Source organism: Rhea americana, unplaced genomic scaffold (genome assembly GCF_003343005.1).
Source record: "Rhea americana isolate MKP2758 unplaced genomic scaffold, rheAme1 scaffold_233, whole genome shotgun sequence".
NCBI lineage: Eukaryota > Metazoa > Chordata > Aves > Rheiformes > Rheidae > Rhea > Rhea americana.
In genome coordinates this window covers 1,254,668-1,280,062 of record NW_028186350.1, presented here as the reverse complement: position 1 = coordinate 1,280,062, position 25,395 = coordinate 1,254,668, and the positions used below count along the sequence as shown (strand labels likewise).

The 25,395-nt window shown below is 43.0% G+C and overlaps 1 protein-coding gene across 1 annotated transcript in view; it reads right to left on the bottom strand.

Moving 5' to 3' along the window:
* PRKG1 (protein kinase cGMP-dependent 1) overlaps window positions 1-25,395 on the bottom strand; it is a 377,911-nt gene that overhangs the window by 34,021 nt on the left and 318,495 nt on the right. The window contains exon 9 of the mRNA XM_085306160.1: window positions 601-697. Within this exon, the coding sequence (XP_085162286.1) occupies window positions 601-697 (97 nt within the window). The remainder of the gene's footprint in view (window positions 1-600; window positions 698-25,395) is intronic.

Below are 25,395 nucleotides of genomic sequence, written 5' to 3'. Positions count from 1 at the left end.
AAAAAAAAAAAACTACATGGCTCTAAACCCAAGCGGAGCAAAAAGCAAACTCAGATTTCATGCTTTCTTTAGAATTCTGCGAACTAGATATCTTTCCGTAAACTAATATTATAATTCAGACATACACGACTCATCTACAGTTTTCTTCACAACCAGGTAGGAGATCGACCCCTAGACCCGAGTTAGGAACAGCAGACAGTGGACCATTACTGCAGTTTTGGCTGATTAAGATTTTACGTTACTCTTTCAATCTCARTACTCACCACCACCACAGCTCCCCAGGTTCTCGTTAAAAGGCAATCAATGTCATAAAAAAGTACTGCTCCAGTGTGAAGACTGCTTGGAGAGAGAAGATATACGCTCCTCTCTCAATCTAGTACATAAATTCTTTGGGATAACTACAGAGTATTTATTCATATATTCTTATTTTCCTGGAAATACAAGACAAATTTCTTCAACTATTAGTAAAATCACAAGCCTGACACATACTTCTGCAGTAATTCATGTAAAATATTGAAGGAACATGAAAAGACTAGTAACATAGCATTTATTCCCAGGACATTACACAAACTTCAAAGAGGAAAAAAGAAGATTACCTACCAGTTCAACTCGTCCAAACCCTCCAACTCCAAGCGTGTCAATGATGTTGAAATCAGACAGTTTCAGGTTGGCGAAGAAGGCAGCTTCGGCTTCGTATCTGGATTTTTTTATGCGAAAAAATGGAAATTTCTTAGACGTGCAAACATGAGTACTGTGCAACACTGTACCCGAATGGCATGAGTGTGGAACAGCGTTTACCTGCTTAGTTTCCATCTTATCTCTTACAGTTTGCTTTTATTCACACTCCTAGTTTTGCTGGTCCCAATTACAGCATAACTCCAATTTGCACTTCTTTTTCCAAGTGAGAAAAGYAAACGTTACCTACTGCATGCCTACAGTGCACATGCCTGGTACTGCAATTCAGCTCCAGCCACCAAGCGAATGCTACATTTTGACATTTTCTATTGATCTTCTTGTGAAGAGTGGGTGGTTTGTTTTGTCTTTYAGTATATTTGGAAGATAAAGTCTCTCATATAAGTTTCTCTTATCCACAGGCTGGCAGCAGTTTCTWTAAATGTTTATTGAAAGTGGCAAGATCATTAAGGTCCCTGGAGAGAAATCACAGCCAGGTTTTATGAAATCAGATCCGATAAGCTGAGGGCTGGTGTGCAAATGCCTGAAATGAATGACTTCAGTCACATATTAACATTCCTAAAAGAATATCTTCGCTTCTTTTCCTGCTACAAACTCACTTGGAGGAGAAATTCCAACTCGGTAGGTCCCAAAATCCAGATGCTCTCTCTTTAGCCCATGTGCAACTGGCTTGCGACAGAAGTTCACCAAGCCCTTAACTATGGAAGCATGCAAATCTGACACATGCAAGCCTGCCAAAATAAGCTTCCCATGAATACATTCGTGAATATGATTCCTCCAAAATATCTCCTTGTCAAGGTTCGTGGTATTTTTAGAAAGGCTCAGAAGGGAAATGGATGAACAGGATCCACCCACCCAATAAAGTTTGACATTCAGCTGCCAGAGAAGTCCCTGGGCATGTACAACCTTTGGCCATTGGTGATACAGACTTTTACGGCAGAAAGAAAAAAAAAATTGACAAGGTCATGTAAAAACGCATGCAGGTTTTAAAGGGGAAACTGGCTTGGAAGTGCACCGTTTTCAATATTTAATTTTATCSCAAATGCTTCGCCGTTAGCTGTAACCATAATGTGCTATTTCGCCTGAGCACCACGTGCTTCATCTGAGCCCAGTTTGTGCTACAGTAAAGATAAAATATTCTAGCGTCAGCAATGATCACATCCACGCATCCACCTATCTATCTTTTTAATGGATCTAATCTGTCATGCCTGCCTCTGTATCTAATAATCTAATTCAATAACAGAACAAAATTGATTTAGTGACTTGCTCCCTTCAAATCACCTTCGTTGTTTTACTGAAAACCGAAATGACGTTGTGGGGGAAGAGAACAAAAGCAATTCGAGGGTAAAAGAGAAAAGCAAAAAGAGGTGTCGAGAAGAGSAAAAGGTCCCAAAAGAACACCCCAAAGATGACGCAAGAAAGCGCTGTTCTGTCTGGGGGCTCTGCCACCAAACGAGTGAAGCTTTGTTTTATTATTTATACTGTCACCAGATCCTCTCGATGACCTTGTTCCTATGGCCACAGCRGTCTGACCGCGTCCGATTTTGGAAAGTAATCGCCACTGTGCCTGCTTCGAACTTGGAATAACCTTGTGTCACACGGCTGCTTATTGATCTTTTTGTACTAATCACGAGGTGCATATTAAACTGGTAACTGGGGGGGGACCCAACTCTGTTAAATGAAAGACATATTTACCAGTTCYCTTCTAAATCACAACAGGCACATCATTTCAGGGGTGACAGCGCAGTGAGATGGGTAACGTTCACAGTGTGCAATTATCTTTGGCTTTCCTGACCATTTAAATGCATCTAATGACTTGTAATTGCTAGAAAGCCAAGATCCCAGCATGGAAMGCTTTCCTCCAACGGTGAAACAACTGATGCAAAACTTCTAGCCAAAAAACTCAGCGTTAGCGGCAGGGAATTGCATCCCCCCAGCAAAGAGAGGATGAGAGATGCTTGTGCAGGGGGATGATCTCCAGAGGTCCCTTCCAACCTCAACCACTCCGTGATTCTGTGAAACGCCAGTATGTCATGGATARGGTTTCCAAAGACACACAGGAAAGATGGGGGTGGGGGGAGGAATCTCTCCTATAATACCTCTTACCCTGAATGACTGCAAAGTTCCTACAAAAATGGCATAGAGTTCATAGCAAGAGATGTGAGGGGACAAAACCAGATAAAACATGGTATGGTATTGGAAAGGCAAAACAGAGTACTACACTCAGCTCCTGGAAGAGCTACCAATTCTCCTCAAAAGCTCCGTGAATTTAATATTTCATTTAAAAAGTAATGACAGTACTACTTTGATTGGSTTTTTTTTGGAAATCTTCTGGCTTAGTCTCAGCTAGACAGGTTATATGCAGCTAGTACATACAAGTGCAGTGAAGCCTGTAAAACAAATTGGATCCAGTTCTCCAGACACCATGCAACAGGCATCTTAGAAACAAAAGAAATCTATAAAATACACAGTGAAACAAAAGTGAGTGCAAAATGCATGCAAGCCTACCATACGCTCGATAGCAACCGTCACATCTGTACTCTGTTTTGTTCCCAGCTACAAAGGTCAATCAAATTGCAATAAAAGGACAAGATCGTTATCGTCTAAAGGCACACACTTTATGGCCAAATTCTGTCAAAGAACATACCTGTAAATTCTCAAAATCTCCTAAATCTTGCAGATTACTTTCAGTCAAGTTAGACTGATCTGAAGGTGAATGCGAGAATGGTGTGCTTTAATTTTAGGGTCAGCATGAGCAATGCAACTAACAGGAGTTACGCTTCTCGGCCCTGGAAAGCCTAAGAATAAATCTCTTATGTCGCTTAAATAAAWATACCAAAGTGCAAATATTCTCAAGTTATTCCATGAATGAGAAGTSAGGTCATGATCATCATCCTGAAATTCAGAAAACATATCCAACTTTATGGACTTTTATGCAGCTTGCTTAGTTTGTGGGGCACTCTGAACAGAAGCTATTGAGATCCTGGAAAGTGTGCTCCTTGTTTTTCTCAGTTTCATTCTGCAACCGAAAACAGGCAGCCAGGAAACACGCTGCAGTCAAAACAGTCTTTCTACAGATCTCTAGTGAAAAAGATACGGGATATCTTTACTTCATCATCTATGTTAGGTGAGAATCAGTCCTGCAACATGTTCCTTTGATTTCAGCATTGCTCTCCAAAATCAAAGGCGTCCTTTCAAGGGAGGAGGAGAGCTGTTCGAAGAAATACAAAGGCTTAACAATTTAAGTTGGTATGTCTATAGGAATATATTCAGTTCTGCGACAGGTTAAGGAGATCKGCTGAGCTGTGATATTACAGAGGACACCTGGGCTGCTCCCTGGGAATAGAACAGAGATAGGAGGGATGGTAGAGATAAGTTTTCCACAATTTTGCTTGCACAAGCTGACATGCTGTCCACTGGAAGTAACAGCCCTCTGTGGTAAGAATATGTGTGTCAGTGCAGGGCATATTTCTCCTGGGTCRAGCTTTTCAGATACCAGAGTTCTGTCTCATCTGGTGCTTAGCAGCTTAATAAGAAGGGAGTTATATTCTAGACATGCAGCTGTATACTGGTGCTCTGAGATTTTTCAAACAAAAAATGATTCTTTTGACTTCTGGAGGARTTGGTGAATTAAAATATTAGCGGTTTAGGTTCCTAGATTGATAAGTAAGAAGTGTACTAGGAAGGCACCTCAGGCAAGTTCTGAATACCCAGAGCAGTCARTGTGGATCAGGCTCACATTTGAATCCAGAGAAATTCTGGAGCTGCTCAACAAGTCTCAGATACACTGTGATTTCTGGGATTTTCTGACTCTAGCTGGATTAGACATAATTTGGAAAGAGCCCTTCTTGCAACATTTTGGCAATTGCGCTTCACGCCTCAGACAGCACAGGCCAGAAACATGACAACTGAAAATACAAAAAAGTACAGGCACAGAGAACTTTTCAAATCATTCAGCGATTCAAACAGGAAAACAGAACAAAAGGTTTGTGCTTTATAACTAAGGGATTCCTGCAAAATCTCCTCCTCCTTTAGTAAAGAGTTTTCAAGAACAAGGTCAAGATTTTCGCAAGAGCTTGAAGGAAGCAGGATATCAACTCCCACGGCACTCTAATGGGACTTCTTTCCTTATGGCAAACGTTTTTTTTTTTTTGGGGTTTTATAACTGGCTACCAAATGATCCCTGTCTAAGCAACTCTAACCATCCCCACCATAGCTAACAGTTCACTATGGTAGCTAATAGGCGAGATTCCCCTTGTAGTTCCATCAAGGCAGGCATCTCCTCCATAGGCAACTTCAAGTGCTGACAAGGAGACGGAGGAAAAGTTTAGCTCTAGGTCAAACATGAGCATCCTGCAGAATCTCACAAGCTCTTCTCCAAGAAAAGAAACCTTCTCCCAGGATTCTGCAAAGCCAAAGGACAGAGATCTGTCGAAATCTCATTAAATGTGGCGGCCTTTCCGTAACTCTAGCTCATCCTAACAAGCATCAGCTCCTTGCTGTGGCAGATACTGGGCTTRGAACCACAATTTTTTTCTCTCCCTCAAAATAAAATAAATATGTTCAGTGAATCACCAATTAAAATGAGTTGTGTTTGCATCCTCCTTAGCACGGACAGCAGCCCCATATGAGAAATTAGTTATATGGGGGACCATGAGGAAATACCGTCACACACGTGTCCCACCACTTTGAAGGAGCGGCTCTTGAACCATGCTCTAAGCATTTGGACAATTGCTGTTAAGAAGAGTGGGTGAGGAAGACATGTGGCTTTTGCTGGAACTTCCCAACTATTTATATAAACGATTGCTTCATAGGACAGTTATTACGCTGAAACGCATTTCAAGCTGTAATTCCCAAACTATAAATACAAAAATCAGAACAACCTTAACTAGGCAGCTAAAAAAGAAGAAATGAGAAAACAACATGAGCAAAGGTTTGTAATTACCCAACTGCTCAGCTTCCCTAAACTAGCTCACGATTCCTATCACATGAACTAAATGTGTTGGGAAACATTAGACATCTGTTACCAAACAGTCATCTTGATGCAAAACTTGGCTTCTTTCCACCTGTACGCTGCCAACTAGACGTAAATTGTAACCAAATGGGAACCAACTATCAACTCCCTGATAATAACAAACATAACAATTTTGATTTGACAAAAAATAGAACTTCTGAGCCTTCCTCTGTGACAAACCCTAGCTATTTARCAGCTATTTTGTCAGCCTTATATTCCTTTTTGTTGGCTGGCCAGATCACTACAGCACCCACCTTGGGGAAAATGCACTTCTGCAAACAGAAAAGTTGAATCTCTGCAAAGAACAAAATAAGCTCAATCGTAGTAGCTGGATGGTGATGATGAGGTCCCAGCTTGTAAGTCACACATGCAACGAACCTGATAGCCACAAATGAGGTGTGTGGGGGGGGAAATACCGCAAAAGCAAACCGTATTTCAGTGCCCTCTTAAGAATTAGAAGAAGATGGGCTGAGAATAAATCTCCATTTCATTTCGCAACAGCTTTTTAGAGCAGTGGTTCAACTGATGTTGTGTTTTTTGAAACAACTGATGATAAACAAGGGCAAAAAAGGTGTCACATTTCAATTTTGTCACTATTTTTGCTATACACCCGGACATGCATAGTCTAGACAGGGCAAATAAACCCCCTACTTCATGACACCTAGCTGCTGTTCAGCTGCCTTGCACCCCGAATCACGGAAAAATTTCTGGATTGGATTTGTGCGTGCTGTTCAGTTAGCAGAGAGGCATTGCTGAACATGAAAATGAGAAGTAGCAAGAGATATGAATCAAGTTTATGCAACGAGTAGCATTCAGATGTGAAAGCAATGCAGGGACGAGCAAATGCGATGGATGATATTGCTGCGCCCGTTCCTTCTACCCTGCACCGGCCAGCCCTCTTCCCCTCCTGCGACAATTATTTTTCTAAAAGCTCAGGATTGTGTATTTCCGAGCGACTGACCTTTGCACAGTAGGAAATCTGGGAATGGTCGTATGGGTGAAAGCAAAAGAAAAACCACCTCATGTCGGTGTGGCATGAGATCCTTACCTTCAACTATGCCCTGTTTGTGGGAGACTSGGAAGATAAGTCACCTTGCTCTTAGCCACATGTAGGCAACGCACAGAAGCACAGCAGATCAACAGTGTTTTTTACCCAACCAGCAAGATCCAGAGCCTGGAAATGCCTGAAAGCAAATTCTGGAGAGGCATCGACAGCAAATCCGTATTTCTTCACGGTGTGTTGCCACTCACCCTCTCAGAGATCCCCACCCCACGTGAGAAGCATGCTCCTTTTCTAGCGTTTGCTCGAGAGACCAGTCCGTTTGAGAGAGCACGCGGATGGAGAGATGACCCTTGGCAGACCGTTGCAGCAAAAAGAAACAACCAAAGATACGAACCAGAAACACTGTTGGGGAAGGCAATAAAAGGCAGTAATATTGTCCTCTAAGGATTTCATCCTGCAAGTTGCAGAGCTCTCTCCACAGGCTTATTAACCAAAAAGAAGCTGCTCGGCCCAAAATCACAGTTAGGTAGAGCAGGCAGCTATAGCAGAGGATGGATATTTCCTAAGGACAAGCTCTCTGCGTAGGAAATGCCTAGGTTTTGTGTTTCTTCCTCCAGATAGCAGATGTCCAACTCTCTCATACCACCGAAATGCACTTTTACTGTCAAAACACCCCTTTAGGATAATTGCTGCCATCAGCGAGAATAAAAACGTCAAGAAAAAGACCATCTCTTTACCTATTTTACTGTCAATCACATAACGTTACACAAAGGCTGAATTCACGTTAAGCTCCGTCACATTACACGAATTTATTAGCTTGTTCACAAATACAGAATCACAAACTCAGATTTGGACATCGCCATTTATAGCGACAGCAGGAGGACTGATAAGACACCAAGCTGTTGGGTAAAAGTGCTGGCCCAAGATGATCACGACCCCCAGGGCTGGGGACATGCTAGTATGGCCATAAGTATTTTCTGCATGGTATTTGCTATGCTCACGTTAACCCGTTCCTAGGAAGGAATTTACCTTTTAGAGAAAAAATTTACTTGCAGACCAGGATTTGCTGCACTCCACCAAGGAAGAACAAAGAAAAAAACTGCATCTTGATCCCCTACTCTTAGCTTTTTTTTAATTACAAACAACATGAAAAATTTAAAAGGTGTATATCTATCTATCTATCTACATGTTGCTATAGATAGATAGGTATAGGGAAAAAGTACGATAAATAATAACAGAGCTTTTCCTTGGTTCAGGTCTCCTTCTTCCAGACCATCCTTTTGAGGTCAGCAGTGCAGTAGCTTTAATTCCTGATTTAGCTGCTACCACTTCCTTTTACTTTTTTACCTTCTACTGAAAATCCAAATCAGAGGGATTTCATTTGGATTTCTTAAAGCAACGTGCCAGCGGCAATTACGCAATTGAAAGCTACAGCTGCACAGACAAATACATTGAAAAGAAAGGTTATCTTTCTTTTCAAGTTCATGTTGTCGGGGCTGTGAATTTCCCTGTGACCTACCAGCACTTTAACTTCCAGTGTACTTGCCTTTAATGCTTTCCAAATCAGGAGAAATAGCGTACCTCCTGGTTTAGATTTTCTTACAGAAAGCGAACGTTTGAGTTGCAGCTAAAACAGACATTAAAGCTATGGCACCTCTAACTTCCTCTGGAAGGGGAAGGAGATCTGAAATTGAAAACACAAAGTTAAAAAAACTGACAGAGAAATGCTCCCCCCCTTCTATGTTAAAAACACATGACTTTGCAATTAGAATTACATGCAATTGCAAACGTAGTATTAAGCTGTTATAACAAGCTTTATTCATTGTGAGCTGTTTTAACAGTCAAGCAAATTTGTTGGCATTACGGGGCCCCGAAGACCAGCTATCTCACTGACAGCAGCTTTGCTGAGAAATGCAATTCAAGGCATTCAAACACAGTCACTTAATGCTTTTCAGAAAGACCTTCTCCTTATCCCTGCTCTTTAAAAAGTCTTAATGAGCAAGCTGTTATTATCAAATTCCTAAGCGGGACAAAAGAAGGCAACGTCTTACCAAACACGTTACGCCTGCTAGGTTCTGTACCTCCTAACTATAGCATGAGTACAGAGACGTGCCATTGATCTTCRTGACAATTTTTCTGTTAAACAATCATAAAAACAAGGCTGGACMGCTCTTGCTGTGAAATACCTGCTAACACAAATCCCTGGCAAATCTCTGCTCATGGTATAAAAGCATGGATGAAACTGGTTGCATACAGCTACCAGTTTTCCAAACGTATCCTTTTTACCCTGGCTGGATCGTACCCATGTGAAACACGAAGGTCTGGGCTCCCTGAAGACCAGCGGGAGCAGTAACTCTAGTGGYTGTTGCAGAATGGAAATTTGGGACAAGCTTGCTAAGCACGCGCAGACCTTCAGCAAGTTCTCATTTGGGGCAAAAAGTCAATCCAGTGCGCTCTGAGCACAACGGACTGACAGCGCGCGCACGGAGAAGCTGCAGAGCGCGTGCACGGTGGGTTTGGTCTGCACCCTCCTGTTTCCGAGCTATCCCTATAGGCAAGCATGATAAATGTGCTTTTTACTGAACATCAAAAACACATTGGGGACAAACCCCCCCAAATTTGGGCAGCTGAGTTTTGCCAATAAAACTAACAAGGTGCCGATGTTAGAGCTACGTACACAACCTAGACGCTTCCTACGCAGCCCAGGGCCTTCTGCCTGGATTGCACTAAGCTTTTGAATGCCTAATATCCCATCTTTTAGGGGTCTGGCCCATTAATCTTCCTTTTATCTCTGTYCCCGAAAAAGGATCTGGTAGGTGTGCTCAGGCAGTGGAAAGCTGAGCAGCCGCAGTGATTTGCGGTCGAAACYGGGACCTCCTCCTCTGCCCGTGTTTCAAAGGGAAAGGATGAGCCAGACGCCTGCATCCAAAGAGACGATTTCAGCACCTCTCCGCAGGAAACACTTTCATGAAGCTCAGGCTCACAGAAGGCACTGGCATGCAGCTTTTTTGATTTGAATGCTTAAACYCAGGGGAGCGGCAGGATTTCAGTGCTCTCTTCGATCTCAAGCAGCCGTCGTGCATCCAGGACCAAATTCTGCTCTCCAAAGCCAAAGGGGAGGGCAGCCTTCCCTGAAGGTTTGGTGAGAAAAAACTTCAGATTTGGAGCGCTCTGTAAGCGCTTTGCTGAACGGATCCTCTCCTGCCCCTGCCTCAGTAGATCTACCTGGGCACCATGTCACAGCTACACTAAACATGTAGTTCTAGTGACGTGCCACAGCAATACATATTTTATTCTCCCAATCCAAGTGTTTCTCCTTTAAGTTCTCATGAAACAGCCTGATGCTCCGAGCAAGACTATCYTGCAGTGTCGCAGGGCGAGACGTCCTGGTTTCAGCTTTGGTTAAAACACCATTTGCACTCGTGCAATCTGCCTAGTGCTGAGAACATCCTGAAGAGTTCAAACAAGAGACACTGTACTATATACTTACCAAAACAATATTTTAATCCATTTTAACTAAGAAGGGGGCAAGGGAAGGGGGGAAGGATACCTTCCTCTAGTGCCACTTCTGATTCTGCAYAGCATTAAAAGATACTGCTCAAGGAGATTATTTATTGCTGTGCATATTTTATATAAATATATGTGAGTATGTATATACAAAGAGATATACAATATTTTAACCAACAGTTATTCAATGCTCTTCAAACAAAACATTGCACCCAGTGGGCAAAAGGCAGCTGTTACACCTTTTAGCTCACTGGACTCCACTGAGAGTTTCACATCCTGGTTTCCCCATCCCAAATCCCTGAAAAGCTGCTGGCTTTTCACGTGCAGCTGTGCTTGCTGCAACCGACGTGCGGGCTTAGGATCAGCCTGCCACGAGACGCGTGTCATGCTCCAAGCTACCTATGTTGCAAAGAGGAAGCTGCTCTGTGTTTAATGAGAATACGCTGAGAGCACAAAGCACTTAGTTGGGCTTTTTAAAAACTTCGCTATTACAGCAATTGGCAGCAATATGCCTTAATGGTCTTCTTGGCACGTTTGCTCGTGTGCTAACACTTGTACAAATAAGCAGTCTTTTTGGATAAATTACTAGATGTATCTCGCTGGGTTGCAATGCAACACTCAATGCCCTCCCTGCAAGCTGGCGTCGCCTGAATGGAGTGTAGTTCCTTGAAGAATTGCCAGGTACTTTTTGCCAATATGTTTTTTTCAAGCTGCCGAGTCCATTCTTATTCTACCGCTCTTGAATTGCGTCTCGCTACCGATATAAAATTCAGACCGAATCCTCCTCGGTTAACGCTCGAGTCCAGTGCTCCACACTACGACCCCACCGTTTCGATTGGTCGTGAAATGCTCAGCCCCAGGGACAAGGCTCTCCCACCAGAGATTTTGGTCCCATACACACACACACACACACACACACACACTTCACTCACAAACCAAATATTAACCCCTTTAAGGTCAGCATAACCCACCTAACAAACTTGGTCCAAGAGTGCCACCACGTATCACGGGCCAGGACAGCTATTTTAATGCAACTTGTCGGACAACAGGGAAGAACCATGCCCACGCTGCAACGTTAGCAAGTGTCTCCTCACTGTGTTACATGTAAACTCCAGGAAAATGAGGTCCAGTTACAGCATCAAGTTGCGCAAACCACAGCCAATTCCTTCCACTGCTGTTCTTCTTTACAAAATCTCGTGATCCAATAAATGTATTGCAAACTGCTAATTAGAAGCCACAAACCTCAAATCTGCTCATCTACACACGTAAAAGCTTGATGATCCTTTTGCCTCTAGCCTTAATGCAGGACTGCATTGTTTGCATAAGCAAATGCTTACCATGGCATATTTGGGGAAGGCAGGGAGGAGGGAACATTACTGAAGATTCTACCAGAAAAGCAAGAGCAGGTAGGAAGCAGTTTTTCCTTACAAAGCAAGGATGCGTGCATACAAAGCAAGCTTTTTGTTCTACTTTATTTTGGCAGACAGAAGAAACTGTGGCAAGAGATCAGGAAAACTGGGTTCCATATAGCCAACACTGTCCTAATATTATCCTCTGTTAAACCCTCTTTTATCCTTTAAGATTTTGCATCCTTGCTCTGAGCACCACTTTCAAAAGCCAAATCAATGTCTTGGGCCCTACGGGATATAAAAGATGGACGTTTACTAAGGTCCTTCAAGCAGGTCACTGGTTTGTTCTAGCATTTGTGCAGTGCCACACGAACCTGGAAAACACCCTGCAACACGTTGCTCAGCACTCCCCGCAAAGTCACAYTGCCTCTGGAAGAGCCCGCTCTTGCCATTGCCAAGGCTCTACACAGCCAACGGGAGGGCCATCTGGGGAGCTGCATCGCGGAAAGAGCTYCGGGTCAGAAACAATCAGAAAGAAGAAAAAGCACTCCTAGCAGTAAGGATGAAGTACAGATTTGGTCCTAACARCATGAGGCTCCCATTACTGGAAGACTGATTATTAAATCAGGTATCTAAAAACTGGTGCTGTTTTCATTTCTGAAGTCTTTCAGTATTGGGGTAACTGCACTTTTTACCCCAGGGTTCAATATGGAAGATCTTGGGGACATCCTCATAGCACAGTCTTCCTTTACAGCAGGATCACCTGAGTAACAGCCTCAAATTGAAGTATCAGTAGGGGACACGAGTTGACACGGTGAATATTAAGAAACCTCCAGGACAAGATGGTATTCACCCAAAAGTTCTCAACGAAATTCAAGGTGAACCATCAAGTGCGGTTTGTAACCATCCCTGCCTTTAGAGGGATGGAACTGGCTTCTTGATGTTATCCAGAGCACTGTACAGTCACTAGTAAGCTTAACATCTGTACTAGCAGAATTAGTTGACACATGGATAAATATGACCTATTTGGGGAACAGCCAACATGCCTCACAAAGCTGGAGTTCTTTGAAGGAGTCAACATGCACATGGGCAAGAGAGATCTGGTTGATATAGCTGGCCTGAATTTCCAAAAGGCATTTGACAAGACAGTTAAAGAAATTAAGCTGCCATGAGGTAAGAGGAAAGATCTTTGTATTGATTAAAAAAAAAAAAAAAAAGTTAAAAATAGGAAACAGAGGATGATAATAAATGATCAGTTTTCCTAATGGATGGAGGCCAACAGTCCTCAAACTTCTTCTGTTCAACATCTTTACAGATGATCTATAAAAGGGGGAAGAAATAAGTTAAATAATTATATATCCTCAACAAATGTTATTAACAAACATAACAGATAAAAGCACAAGGTGGAAAAGTTGCAAAAGGACTCAATGATACTGAGTGACAAGATAATAAAACTACTTGAATTTCCATCAAAATGCAGCGATATATAGCAACAACAAAATCGCAAGCGTTAGATATACCATAATGGGCTCTGAGTTGACCACCTCTRCCTAGAAATGAGACCTTGGAGTGGAGAGTTCCATGAAAATATTGGCTCAATACTCAGTAATGGTCCAAAATCAGATCCAAATGAGTAGAAATGATCAGAAAAGGAATGAAAAAATAACACAAAACACACAAACTCTACCGCCATATRCATCTATGGTATACCCAGATATTAAAGACTATATGCAGTTGCATATATTGCAACATGAACCATATAATTGATTCCCCTTCCGCTCCCATCTCAAAAACACAACGATATAGTAGAAGTGGGAAAGGTACCGAGAAGCGTAAYAATAAAGACCAAAGATCTGCAACATTTTCTGTCGCAGGAGTGACTGGGTGCATCCTTCTGGAAAAAAGACAACTCATGAAGGATGAAAAAGGTCTAAAACGTGTGTACCATGGAAAGAACGAAAAGCAAGTAACTGTTCTTTGTCTCTGCCTGTAAAAGAACTGGGAGGCATTGGACAGAACTMACTGGTAGCAAAGCAAAGCAAATGAAAGGAGACACTTTGCCCAAACGAGAAGTAAGCTGCGCTGCGCCACGGGAGAATGCGGATGTTAATTTTTTTTGTGAGGTCAAACGGCAACTAAGCAGATGCAGGAGAAAAAAAAAATCACTATAGCCTATTAAACACACAGCGCTTCTGCTGCAGGGTGTCCTTCAGTCCCAAATTGCTGCAGACCGGTGGATCACAAATCAATAAGCATCTGTTCAGCTCTTGTTCTCCTTCCTGGAGATCTATTGCTAGCCACGATTAGAGACAGGACTGAGCGAGCCAAATCTTTTGTCCAACTCATTGCAGTCATTTTTATACTGACACTTCCAATTCACTGTATACAAGCAGACAGGAATAGATTGAGACATGCAAGACCCCTTCTCGTGGGGCATTAAAACAAGTGAGAGTTGTGTTTCACAACGCCTGGCACCTGATCTGGAAGTCTGTTCTTATTCTACAAGGAAAGAGAGTAGYTGTGCAATCTTGAAGACCTGTCTTGAACTAGATAAAAGGAAGTTTACCAAACATTATTTAGCACATGGTGACTAACATGGGGGAAAAGAGCAGTTTTTACTTCTTCGTTGATGCAAACGCTAAACTCAACACATGTGAAAACTAACAAGTGCTCTGTTGACATTTGACTATTATCATGTGCTAATTAGGGGGGAAAAGAAAACAAACCAAATCAAGCAAGCCACCCCAAAACCCAAGTTTTTTCTACTGCACATAATCCCCAAGCCTGAAAAGGGATGCAAGTTGTCTTCATCTGGGAGCAGCAGGAAGCTAGCAGGCAGAATGCTCATCTTCCATGAGTCACAGTAGTTCAGCAACTGGTCAGACCTTGGAGATATTTCCTAACACACCTCCCACAGGGTTCAGTTCATTTAGGATATGGGCTCATGGCACCCTATGAGTTGAACATGATTGGCATCATTGAGTCCCGATGATAATTCAAGGAATGAGTTTCCAGGAAGCTTCTTACCACCCCTTTGCAGGCTTCCACGAGTTTTCCAGCAGTGACAAATCCTGAAAGGCACTTCCCCATACTTCCACTGGAGGGCAGAAAAATCCCACGTTTCTGTAAGCAACGCTTCAGCTCATTGCCACAAACCTACATGCTTAAAAGAGCTTTAGCAAGGTCTTGCCTTCAGGAGACATTCTTAGTATACTCAAACTTTAATTTGTATTTAGGTTTATTAGCAGCTTAGCTTTACAAATCAATGCCAGGCCATTTTGAYAAAATATTGCTGTTCTCCTACAATTTTACTCCTTCTTTTCTCTGTCTACTTAAGGCTTCCTTACAGAAGAGCATCAACCATGATTACAATTTATCAGCATCAGCTCTTCCTAATTATGAGAGCATCCTCATCTTTCCCCTGTTTCTACCCACCACAATATTCCTAGTTATCCTTGTATTCCATGCACCCTAAAAATACCCGCAATGCACCCCTACTTCTGCTTCCTGCATTACCTGCAGCACTCCAAGGTCACCGTAGGTTCCCTAAATACCTTTCCTSAAGGTAGCACAAATACATTGAGGGTACCTATGTGCTGACTGATGCACACACACTGGTTTCCCARTAGGCAAACTAGTATTTAAAGGAAAAAAAAAAAGCTTACAGAGGTGACCTGAGAAGTTATGGATYGTAACATGAAAACTAGAATAAAATTAGAATAAGGAGTGGAATTAGAGGATACAGGAACAAAGTTGATATGTTGTCTTTCATAAAGAGAAAAGGGATGTATGCCTCACAAACCTAYTGGAGGTATAGAAGGGGCCATAAACAAGTGTCAGGACACTCGACAGAGCCCATTTGATTTCCAAAAAGTCATCTCATAAGGTTCCTCAGCAAGGCAATTAAAGCAACTAAGCTGCCAGGAGATAAAAGGAAAGATCTCACAGATAAATAACTGCTTCAGAGGCTGGAGGTCAGCATCAGAAAGCAGGCAGTCACCAGAGATCCTGCAGGGTGCTGTGCCCTTCAATGGATTCAAAGCTGGCCTGGCAAAAGGTTCAATTGCAAAGTGACAAGGTTTTCTGTTGACATTAATTATTCAGAAACCACCCCCAAAAAGGGGGGGGGGGGAGAAAAAGAAAAAAAGAAAAAGCAAACAAAAAACAGGGCTAACCGCAAAAAGCTGCAACAGGAGCTTAAGAGATTCAGCAACTCGCTAACGAAATGTCAGATGAAATGAAATATAAACTCATACACGTAGAAAAAGTTATCAAAACTTCTAATATCAAAAGATGGGCTCTGAGATGGTTGGACCCACTCAGGAGCAGGCTCTAAAATTTATGATAGGTAGTTCCCTGAAAGCTTCAGCTCACTGCTCAGTGGTCATCAAAAGATGACCTGAACTTCAGGGATTACCAGGAAAGCATCAGAAGACAACCTGCATTTGTACAAATCTACCATACCCCCATACCTCTAGAACAACATACCATCCTTGCCCACTCAAGTACTGAAATAGTAATAACATGAACTATTCAGAGAAGGGCAATCAGGTAGGGACAAGCTTCTGCGTGACTCTGAATTGAGAAAACCCYGTGGCAAGGATGGCTGGAGGTTCAGAAGGTTCTTGGAGGAAGCACCATATATATCCATACTCCTTAGTTTTGCTCTTCCTCTTGCATACAGCTTTGAGCACTGCTGGGGATGTGGTAAGTGGACGCCTGGCCTAATCCAATAAAGATACTCTTACCTTCCTACTGATCAAAAAAGGGAGTTACACGTTAAACGAACACAGCTCAACACTTCTCGGTTTCTGTGTGGGCCGAACCTCAGGCAGGCTGCTAAGTGCTCGTTCAAACAAGTTTGGGGACATGATAAAACCATGTCCCCATGGTTTCTTTCAGAAACCATTCTTTCAKAAAGCTGCTGCGCTCTGACTTTAAGCCCACCTCTGTAATTTGGCATTTTCAAGATTTCCTTAGGAAAGGGAGATACAACTTCCTCAGGATAATTCATTTTTTGGAAAGTATCTACATGCTCAACATCTGGAGCAGAGATGMCTATCATCTGCTATAAGGAATTCTTCTCCATATTTAAGCATCTAAGTTTTACAGACTGTTTCACAATTAAAAACAGAAATGCAAAAATATGCTTGCGTGTTGCCATAACAATCTGATGTTAGTTCACTAAAGCAGAAAGTAATTTTTTTCCCACTCCACCTCCTTCCCTGCCAATACATTTAGATCTTTGAACTGGAGGCAGGAATAGAAAGGTGMCAGCTCCAGTTCTGAGCTGGCTTTTCCTTTTCTGACTCCTGCTAATTTGCTTCATCTCTCCATACCCGTTTCCTTATTCGTAAAATGAAGATATACTCCGAAACGYATTTAAGAATGGATGTTTGGGATCTAGGTAAAGATCCACTCTGCTCAGCACTCTGCTCTTAAGAACGACCAAGAGGATGCACAGGAAAAAAAGCAGGGCAAGCACATAGGGATATTTCCCTTGAATACTCTTCTCAGCAATTTGAGGKTCAAACCTCCTAGGGCAGGGGTGCTGGCTTTGCATTTAACATCTGTACCACCTTCCGAGATTTCTTGATGGAAGGCAGATGAGCTGATAACAACAGTCCAAGATTTGGGCAGCTTTTCATGCCCCTTCCCACCTATGCTGAACCTCAGGAGGGTTAGCAGTACCTATCATAAAGGCATTGCATGAAGGGAGTTTCACACGTCAAAACGAWCCCGGTATCTAGAGTACATGGAGGGTGGACGCGACTGCTGATTTTGGCAGTGCAAGAAGCATCCCTAGGCAAGGTCAGCCGGGTGCTGAAGTAGCAAACAGCAAATTAAATGGCCTGGCCACCAGATAGAAAAGTCAGATAGACACTTCTTCCAGCGCAGCTCTGCAGCAAAATGAACACAACACCTGCAACGGTAGCTTACGATAAAGGGGATTATTTCAAATGAAACCTCTTTTGTAATAGCCTCTCCCCACTTTGCACAGTCCTGCTGATGGCCGAAGCTACACAGAGCAGATGCAGCAGCAAAGATATGTGTTTCACCAGCCAGTTACGACACTTTGAATCCGTGTGTGGGTCCAGGCAGAGCACAGGAAAATACTTCCCTGCAGCCTTCTGCTCTGGCCACTCTCCCCTCCTGCCTCGGGTGGAGGAAAGTCCATAGCAGATGCAGCTACATGAGCACCTTTTCCACGGCAAGGGCTTCAAGAGCAGGAAAGCTGCCGTTTTTTTGTCGCAACACTGCATCGCAAACGCACATCCAGTATTGGTTGCCCTAAACACAAAAAACCATGCCAAAGTTGGATCCGTATCTCAAAGAGGAACATGCACTTCCTTTAAGCAGTAGGTTTTTTTTTCCTCCCTTTAGCATCTTCACTGAAACGCAAAAATCATAACTGCTGCTCACCAAGAATGTGACGAGCCCTGATAACACTTTTTTTTTTAATGCAACAAAAATAATACTTGGTCAAAAAGGTAAATAGGCACTGTCGATTATAACTATACAGCCAAACACTTGGTTTCTGATAAAGATCATCTTCCTCCATTCCCCCTCTGCTAATGGCTACGTTGTCACTTGAAACTCCCCAGAGAGCCTTAACGACTTCTTCGTTTCCTGGAATTAGCAGTGGTGGCTTGGAATTAGCTTCTAATGCTGCACCGCAGAACGGAAAACGAATYAGAAGAGGGCTGAACTCAGCCGCGCGTTGAACAAGGATAATCGTGAAATTTTACTATAAGGCTCTTCAGCGTAAAATGAAGCTGATTCTTGATTAATAATAGGCAACTCAGTCAAGGTCAGAACTCATCCTTTAAACGACACACGGGAATTATGAATGTCTGTATGTAGCAGAGTAAAATAAAACCTGATTTTAAATAGATTACTGTCTCRTTGTATTTGAGAGTAAAAATACTTTTTTTCCCCCTCCTCTCCCCCTGGTAGTTTTTAAATCTTCTATAAACAGCCCATGCAAGACCTGGAATTGCTGTAATAGCCCTTTGCACAGCAGTCACGGTATTWCTGAGGTTACTGGGGCTCCAAGCTGCACTAACACTGCGGTGAAACCTCTCCTCTAGGGAGGCAAGGAGGGATAGAACGATTTTGAATGGCTTTTCTCCCACCGCTTTCAACGCCAGCTGCTTTCACTCCAGCTCAGGCGATAGTGGCCCACRGAATAGCTCTCAACCTCTCTGCCTACTCTCCAGCAACACTTACTGCTTTTACTACAACACAACGTGTGCACTGAACCTTTCTTTTTGCATTTTCTTTTYGAGATCAGCTCCGTGGAAAACACTATGGGAGATGGATAAACTTGATGAGGTCCACCAGAGTAAATGCACCCCCCCCCCCTTTAAAGAACGGCTTGCTTGCATGTCGTCAGCATGATAGGCCCCAGCACTCATGAAGGTAACACCAAAGGTAACAGGTAACACCAAACGCAACTCCCTCCTGCTATGTCTTCGCTCCCCAGAAAGTGAAATGGGGGCCAGAGTCATTCCTTCATGATACTAAGCATTTAGGACCTAACAATATTGGCCCTCAAACATCAGGCCTACATGCTACCACTTACTCCGCTTCAGTTCCTGAGGCAAACGAAGCGTAGGCCACTTCTGTGGTCACATCTTGTYGGCTAGATAATATTCCCCAAAATCACCTTGCTCTGATAGCTCAGTGCTTCCTATTATACCTTCTTCATGCCTGTATTATTTCACACTGGATCACTCCAGACACAACTGTGCTACAGCAGCTTCAAACCATAAGTCCTGTGACATTTTTCATTTAATCCTGGCAATGTTCTTAGTTTTTACAGCCGTTCCTCATTACACCCGAATCAAGGGGTAAGAGGTCTGCCAAAATGCCCGTCTCCTGCAGGAGGGWAAGCAGTTTAGAGTAGTTTCCTTCAGCTTTTATGTTCTTGAAAGCATCCTGATATATTCTGAATATTCCCCTAGAACACTAATAAATGCTGGGTGCCTACTTAGGACAACCCCAAATACAAGTCACGGACTGGGGGAAATCAAGAAGTCTAAGGACACCAGAAGAAATGTAGCTCTGCCTGCCTCTCCTCAGCTTTGGAGATGAGTGGTGTGAGCGCAGAGAGGAAATCTCAGGCTCCTGTGTCCCCACGCTGGGATGCGAGTAGGAGTTGGTACCAGTGAACCAGAGAGATTATGTTTCTCTCCATAAACCAAAAGGTTCAGTGTCAAGTAGCTAAAGTGAGCAGTCAGTGCACAGCAGATGACCTTTCTGAATGCAAGTTCAGAGGTTTGAGATCGTTGTTGTGTTCTTCTTTCATCTCTTCCTGTGTGGGCTGGAGAAAGAGACCCTGCGGTTGCTAAGGAAAGAGGGAGGTGAAGTCCCTGCCTGGCATTTGAATTGGAGTCTGTGTTTCATTTCAGAAATTCTCACAACTACTCAACTTAATGCCTGGGTCCTCAAAGTCTACAGTGAGGACATCTAGTACACAGAAAACTTCTTCTTGTGACCACCTGCTCTCTGCCATAGCTGTTATGCTATGACCAGCCCAGTGATAAGTCAGATTGATAAATCTGGTCWGCTGAAAGTCATCTCCAGCCAACAGTAGAGCCCATCCAAGATCCCTGAAAATGTCCTACCCCATATCAGATACCAGCAAGCTCCTCTTGCTGTGATACAGCTCCTCCCCTAGCCTCTCAAGCCCCAAAAGGTCACCTGTCAAAAAGACCTCTGTTCCTATTGACCCACTTGTTACCCAGGCAGAAGCGTAAACCTAGACTGAGTAATCAAATCTGTCATTGTAACTGGGCCATGTCTTTAACAAGCCTTTCTGGAGTTGCCAACTGCTAATTCCACCACGTAAATCAATGGAGAGGTCCAAAACCTCCAGTGGAGGTGGTTAAGAGCAAGGACCTTTTGTACCCTGCTCAGCACTGCCATAAGCCATGACTTGACAATCTCCCACCAAAGGCATCTGCACAGATGGGCAGCAGCAGAAGGACCAGCTGGGAGGCGGTAAGGGCTGCAGAGCACATCGTTGCCAYGGACAGAAGGGCATGGTCGTATAGCAGGAGAAATCACACACCAGGAYACGGATTTGCCCAAGACAAGTGCAATCTGGAAAAGGCTTTCTCATATTGCAAAGAAAATATATAAATAYGTCACTCCCATTACGTACTCCCATCTTCGTAAAGGAGATAGAAAYCACACAGGCAATTTATTGGCCAACAGATAGCAACTGTATATGAACGGGGAGGTAACGCTGACTGTATAAAGATGCCTAAGAAGGGARGCACACTTAGCCAGCTTCCTGACACAGGCAGGAAGCTCTTTCTAGATGCTGTGTTGAGAGGTCAGGCGCTCGACACTTGACTACTGTTTGCACAGATGATTTWTAAATCACTTTGCTGCAAAGATGAAGTGACTATGAAGCACAGAGAAAAAACATTTCAAGGAGCTTTGAAAAGAGATGCTGAGACATACCCTGACATTGCAGTGTGGAGCAACGGAGAGGCATAACAACATCAGTTTCTGATGTATTACGTTCATTGGCAGATCCGAAAGGCTGCGTATTGTTTTTCAGATCAGCGGACCAGGGGTCAGAGAAAAGCAACTTGCCCAAGGTTGTTCATGGCGGCTGTTCAACACCGTTGAACAGTCAAAGGGTTTTAACCACCTTGTTCCTACCAACCCAACAGATTCACACAGTGGGAGCAGGAGAAGCCATGAAATTTCTTCATCTAATGCTACAACTTACTAACCATAAATCAACATCCCCAACCAACTTCACAGAAGGCAGAAGAAAAGWTGCCAAGAGAAGGGTTATTGCAATGCAATTGCAGTATTAACCTGCTCAGGTCAGAGCGTAGGAAAGCCTATGGCTGTGAATTATGAAATAGTGCAAAGAAAAGGGAGCAAAAAGTATATTAAGAAAGCAATTTTGAATTACAGAATTCAACCTCATCTGTTGACACGTGTGTTTTGGTGCCTGCTGAGGAGTATGGAGGCAGGCACTCCTCAGGGCAAGCAGGAAATGGGAAATTACTGCAAAAATGCTGCAAAAATACTGCAAAAAAGTACGACAGAAACACCGCAGACTGTACCCTATGTATTCAAAATGTTACGTTCGCATTCTTCCAAGTCAGTTAGCAATGCAAGCGTCTCCTAAGGAACTCATTAACRCACCGTGGCACTGCGGGACGTGTCCTTAGGAGGTTTTTCTAATTATTTCCTGCTAATTATTTCAGCTAATCTGCATTGCTCGCCTGGGTTCACTGACAACTATTGAAGTGGTGGATACTAAGTGATAATATATTAACTAGAATATATGTTTCTTCACAAAACCTCTGCAATTGTCTATGAACGTAACACGTTTTCAACTCAGGAGCTATACCAAATGCAGAGTCTTTTTAGTGTGGTGGAGCCCTTTCCACAAAAGCAGCCCTAAAAGAAAGCAAGTCATCGTTATTCCCTGATCAGAAAAGTAAACTTAAAGTATTGGCCAGGTATTTTCAAAGCAAAAGAGTATAAAACCAGCCAAAAAAAAAAAAAAAACCCACACCATTCCTGAAAGCAAGATTTCCCCTTCCCCCAAGCCCTGCTCCCATAGAGAAACTCAATTACCCTTAACCTTCTCACATTTAACTTGCACCAATTTTCCCCTTCCCAGCTGATTTGGCTCCAATGCGACTACTGCGGTCGTTTGCGGATGCTACCTAATCCTGGGAAATTGTGCAGAGACGCGGAGTTACGTCTCTGAAGAGCTCTCTTCCTTTCTTTATTCTCTACCGTCGTACCGGGCTGGGTTCCCATAGAAACTGAGACTAAAGAGCAAAATCCAAACGCACAGGTCTAAGCTGACAGCATGATGGTTTATTAGATGTATAAATATGAAAAAGAGGCACTGGGGAAGAGAAATGTTCTCACAGAAGAGCCAGATAATGCTACACCTTATCAACTAAACACAGCAAATATAATTTTTTTTTTTTTAAGAGACAGCAATCAACGAGCGCTGACTATTAAAAGACTGATAGCACTCTCTGAAAGTGGATCGTTTCCTAGATTAGACCGTTTTATTCCCGAAGCTCGTTCCCAGCATTTGTTCTCTGAACAAACAAAACGGTTTCTCCCTAGCTGAAGGTCTGATCCCAAATTCCCCGACCACCCCAAATTACGGTCGATTCTTGCAGAGCRACACCAGAGCTATGCATTGAAGGAATGAGGCAGTAATCAGTAACTCAATGGAGATTTAGGACCTTGGAAGGTGGATTTTTATCATCTTAAATGGGTTTCGACCCGGGGAATGCAGCTCTTCCCTGAAGAGCTGCTTGAAAAAAAATGCAGCCTTTCTGCATAGCCAATATTTTAAGTATTGCTGTCTGAGTTTGCTCATTTTATAAGTACCCCACAGTCCCGTAAGATTGTTCCAGGATTTTCAGTCAAAGTGCTGTTTTGGGCTCCTGTATAATCATCACTACCAAAAAGCCCTGCATCCTTCTGACCTCAAAGGCCTCACGCTTGGTCTCCAGCCTCCCTGTACGATGCTAGAACCTTGCATACCGTGGGGTAGGGTGCAAYGTTGAGCAGGAACCGTTGCTGCCCCATGGGACTATCTGCAAGACCAAGGTGGTCTTGCAGAAGGAGCTTGCAGATGATGGACGGACCAGAACTCCTCACTGCCGCTAGACTCACGGAGCGGCCCTTCCCAGACCCGGCGATGAGCTCCCAGCTCTCAAGGATGAACGCAAGCTGAGCCGTAGCCCGCAACTTGCTCCTCTGACCCCCAACRGCTTCATATGAAAGCCTGGCCAGGTGGTCCACGCAGGAGACAGCTGCAGCCATCTGCCYGACCCAAATGAACAAAGCCTTCTGCATACTGCTGGCCCCTCTGTATTTATACTTATCTAAAATATTAATGGCTTTGGCAACAACAGCACAAGGAACGTTCCAAACCCAGGTCCCCAACCTACTGTAAAAGTAATTTTCCGAACAAAGCAAATCAATTCTTCAAAACCATGCTCAATGCATTACTGTTTTTTTTTCTTTTCTTTTTTTTTTTTGAACAGAGCTAGCTTTAAAAACCTACATGAGGTCATTTATTAAAGATGCAGGACTTCAGRAAAATCAGTGATTTGATTGCCACAGAGAACTGCTATTAGGATACTAGAATCCTTCACATAAACAAGACTTTTGAAAATGGAAGAGATAGTAAAGTTCTGAATAATACTAAAAAGCCAGTGCTAAAATAACCTTGAGAAATATTTGAATTTATGCAGACTTTTTTCTAAAACGAGGTCAGGTTTCAAGCAAGCGTATTTTCACCCATATACAAATAYCTCACTGGTGTTCAGCTTTTAACCAAAATAAACACTCCAGAYAGAATTAACTTCAATGGCATGGAATGCCTATGTAACCAGATTTCTTACCGACTCACAGCCAGAACACAGGGACCCCCCCAAAATCTATGTCAAAATACGACATCCAACATCCACTGAAGCACAAGGACAATTCATTTATCGTGCTCCTACTAAATGGCATAAGAGATGTTGCATGTCAAGCAAACATTGGAATGGGGTTTCTGCCCCACGCTCCATGTCCAAAACAATACTGCAAAATGCTGGAGGCCAAAGAGACTCCAGCAAAAAGACCAAAAGAGGCTGTAAAATGACCCTTCACTCAAGAGATCCCTTGTTCTAGACACACATCCACGTCTGAAACTGTCACCAGCCTTTTACAGTACACGTTAGGAAAGGRAAGGTGTAGGACCTCCTGTTTCTAGACTTTCTGCCTTCTATTTCTCTCCTGGAAAGCCTGAATATTTTTTCCCTCTTTCCAAAAGCAATAAATAGTAGCGGTCCTGTGTTGCAAGGCAATGACAAAACCTTGCTGCTTAAAAAAAAAAAAAAAAAAAAAAAAGATTGAGACTCGGGCAAAAACAAGAGAAGACATCTGTAATTTTGCTGCTGGATTTAACAAATTCACATAAAGAAATCTGAGGTTACTAGGGATTTGTTTTCATTGTCTGCCAGAGGAATATTTGATGATAATTAATTTTAGAGTGGGGCTTCGCGAGGAGCCGAGCGCAGGAGATGGCCACCACAAGGCTTTACCAACGCTCTTGGAGGACTTCACCCTTTGCAAACACGGTAACCATAAAAGATAAAAGCAATTCCTTTTTTAAATGTCAGCTGCAACATTTAGCATTTGAAACAGCAATAATTTGCATGCAAGACACCCTCCCCCCCCCGGCAAGACGTGAACTTTGGAGCTTTATTTTCTTATTGCTCTGCTATCTTACGCAAGCGGTAGGTAATGCCTTGACTAAGCCCATCTCAATGGTTAMTAAATATTTTCATGACAAAACTTGACCCAAATGCAAACTGTAATGCTTCCGTTATTGCCTAATTATTAGCACAGCTTATTTGTAAGCTGTGGAGGTGATAACGGGACCATAAAACAGCTTTCATATCTTCTCAAGAGGAACTTGAGACACTGATCTCCCTAAGCGTATGACATACGAAAGCGAGCTATGAAGCTGTGGAAGTTCAGAGAGACATGGCTAATGTTTTGAAGCATAGAAAAAGTTACCTTTTCYGTGCAAACGGTATTTCTGAGGAGCAGCTGCCCCTCTCCTACATGGAAAAGGAGTCGCAGCTTACCAGCATCCTGGCAGCACGTTTCTTACTACTGGCTCCTAAGGGAACGCAGAGTGATAAGAACATATTTGGCCAAAAATGAATGATACTGCTTAGGCCCAGAAACAGTCTCTAAAATGAAATAAAAGGGAGCAGCCCATTAAAAATCGCAGTGTGCAAGAAACGTGCCTTTATGAGACAGCA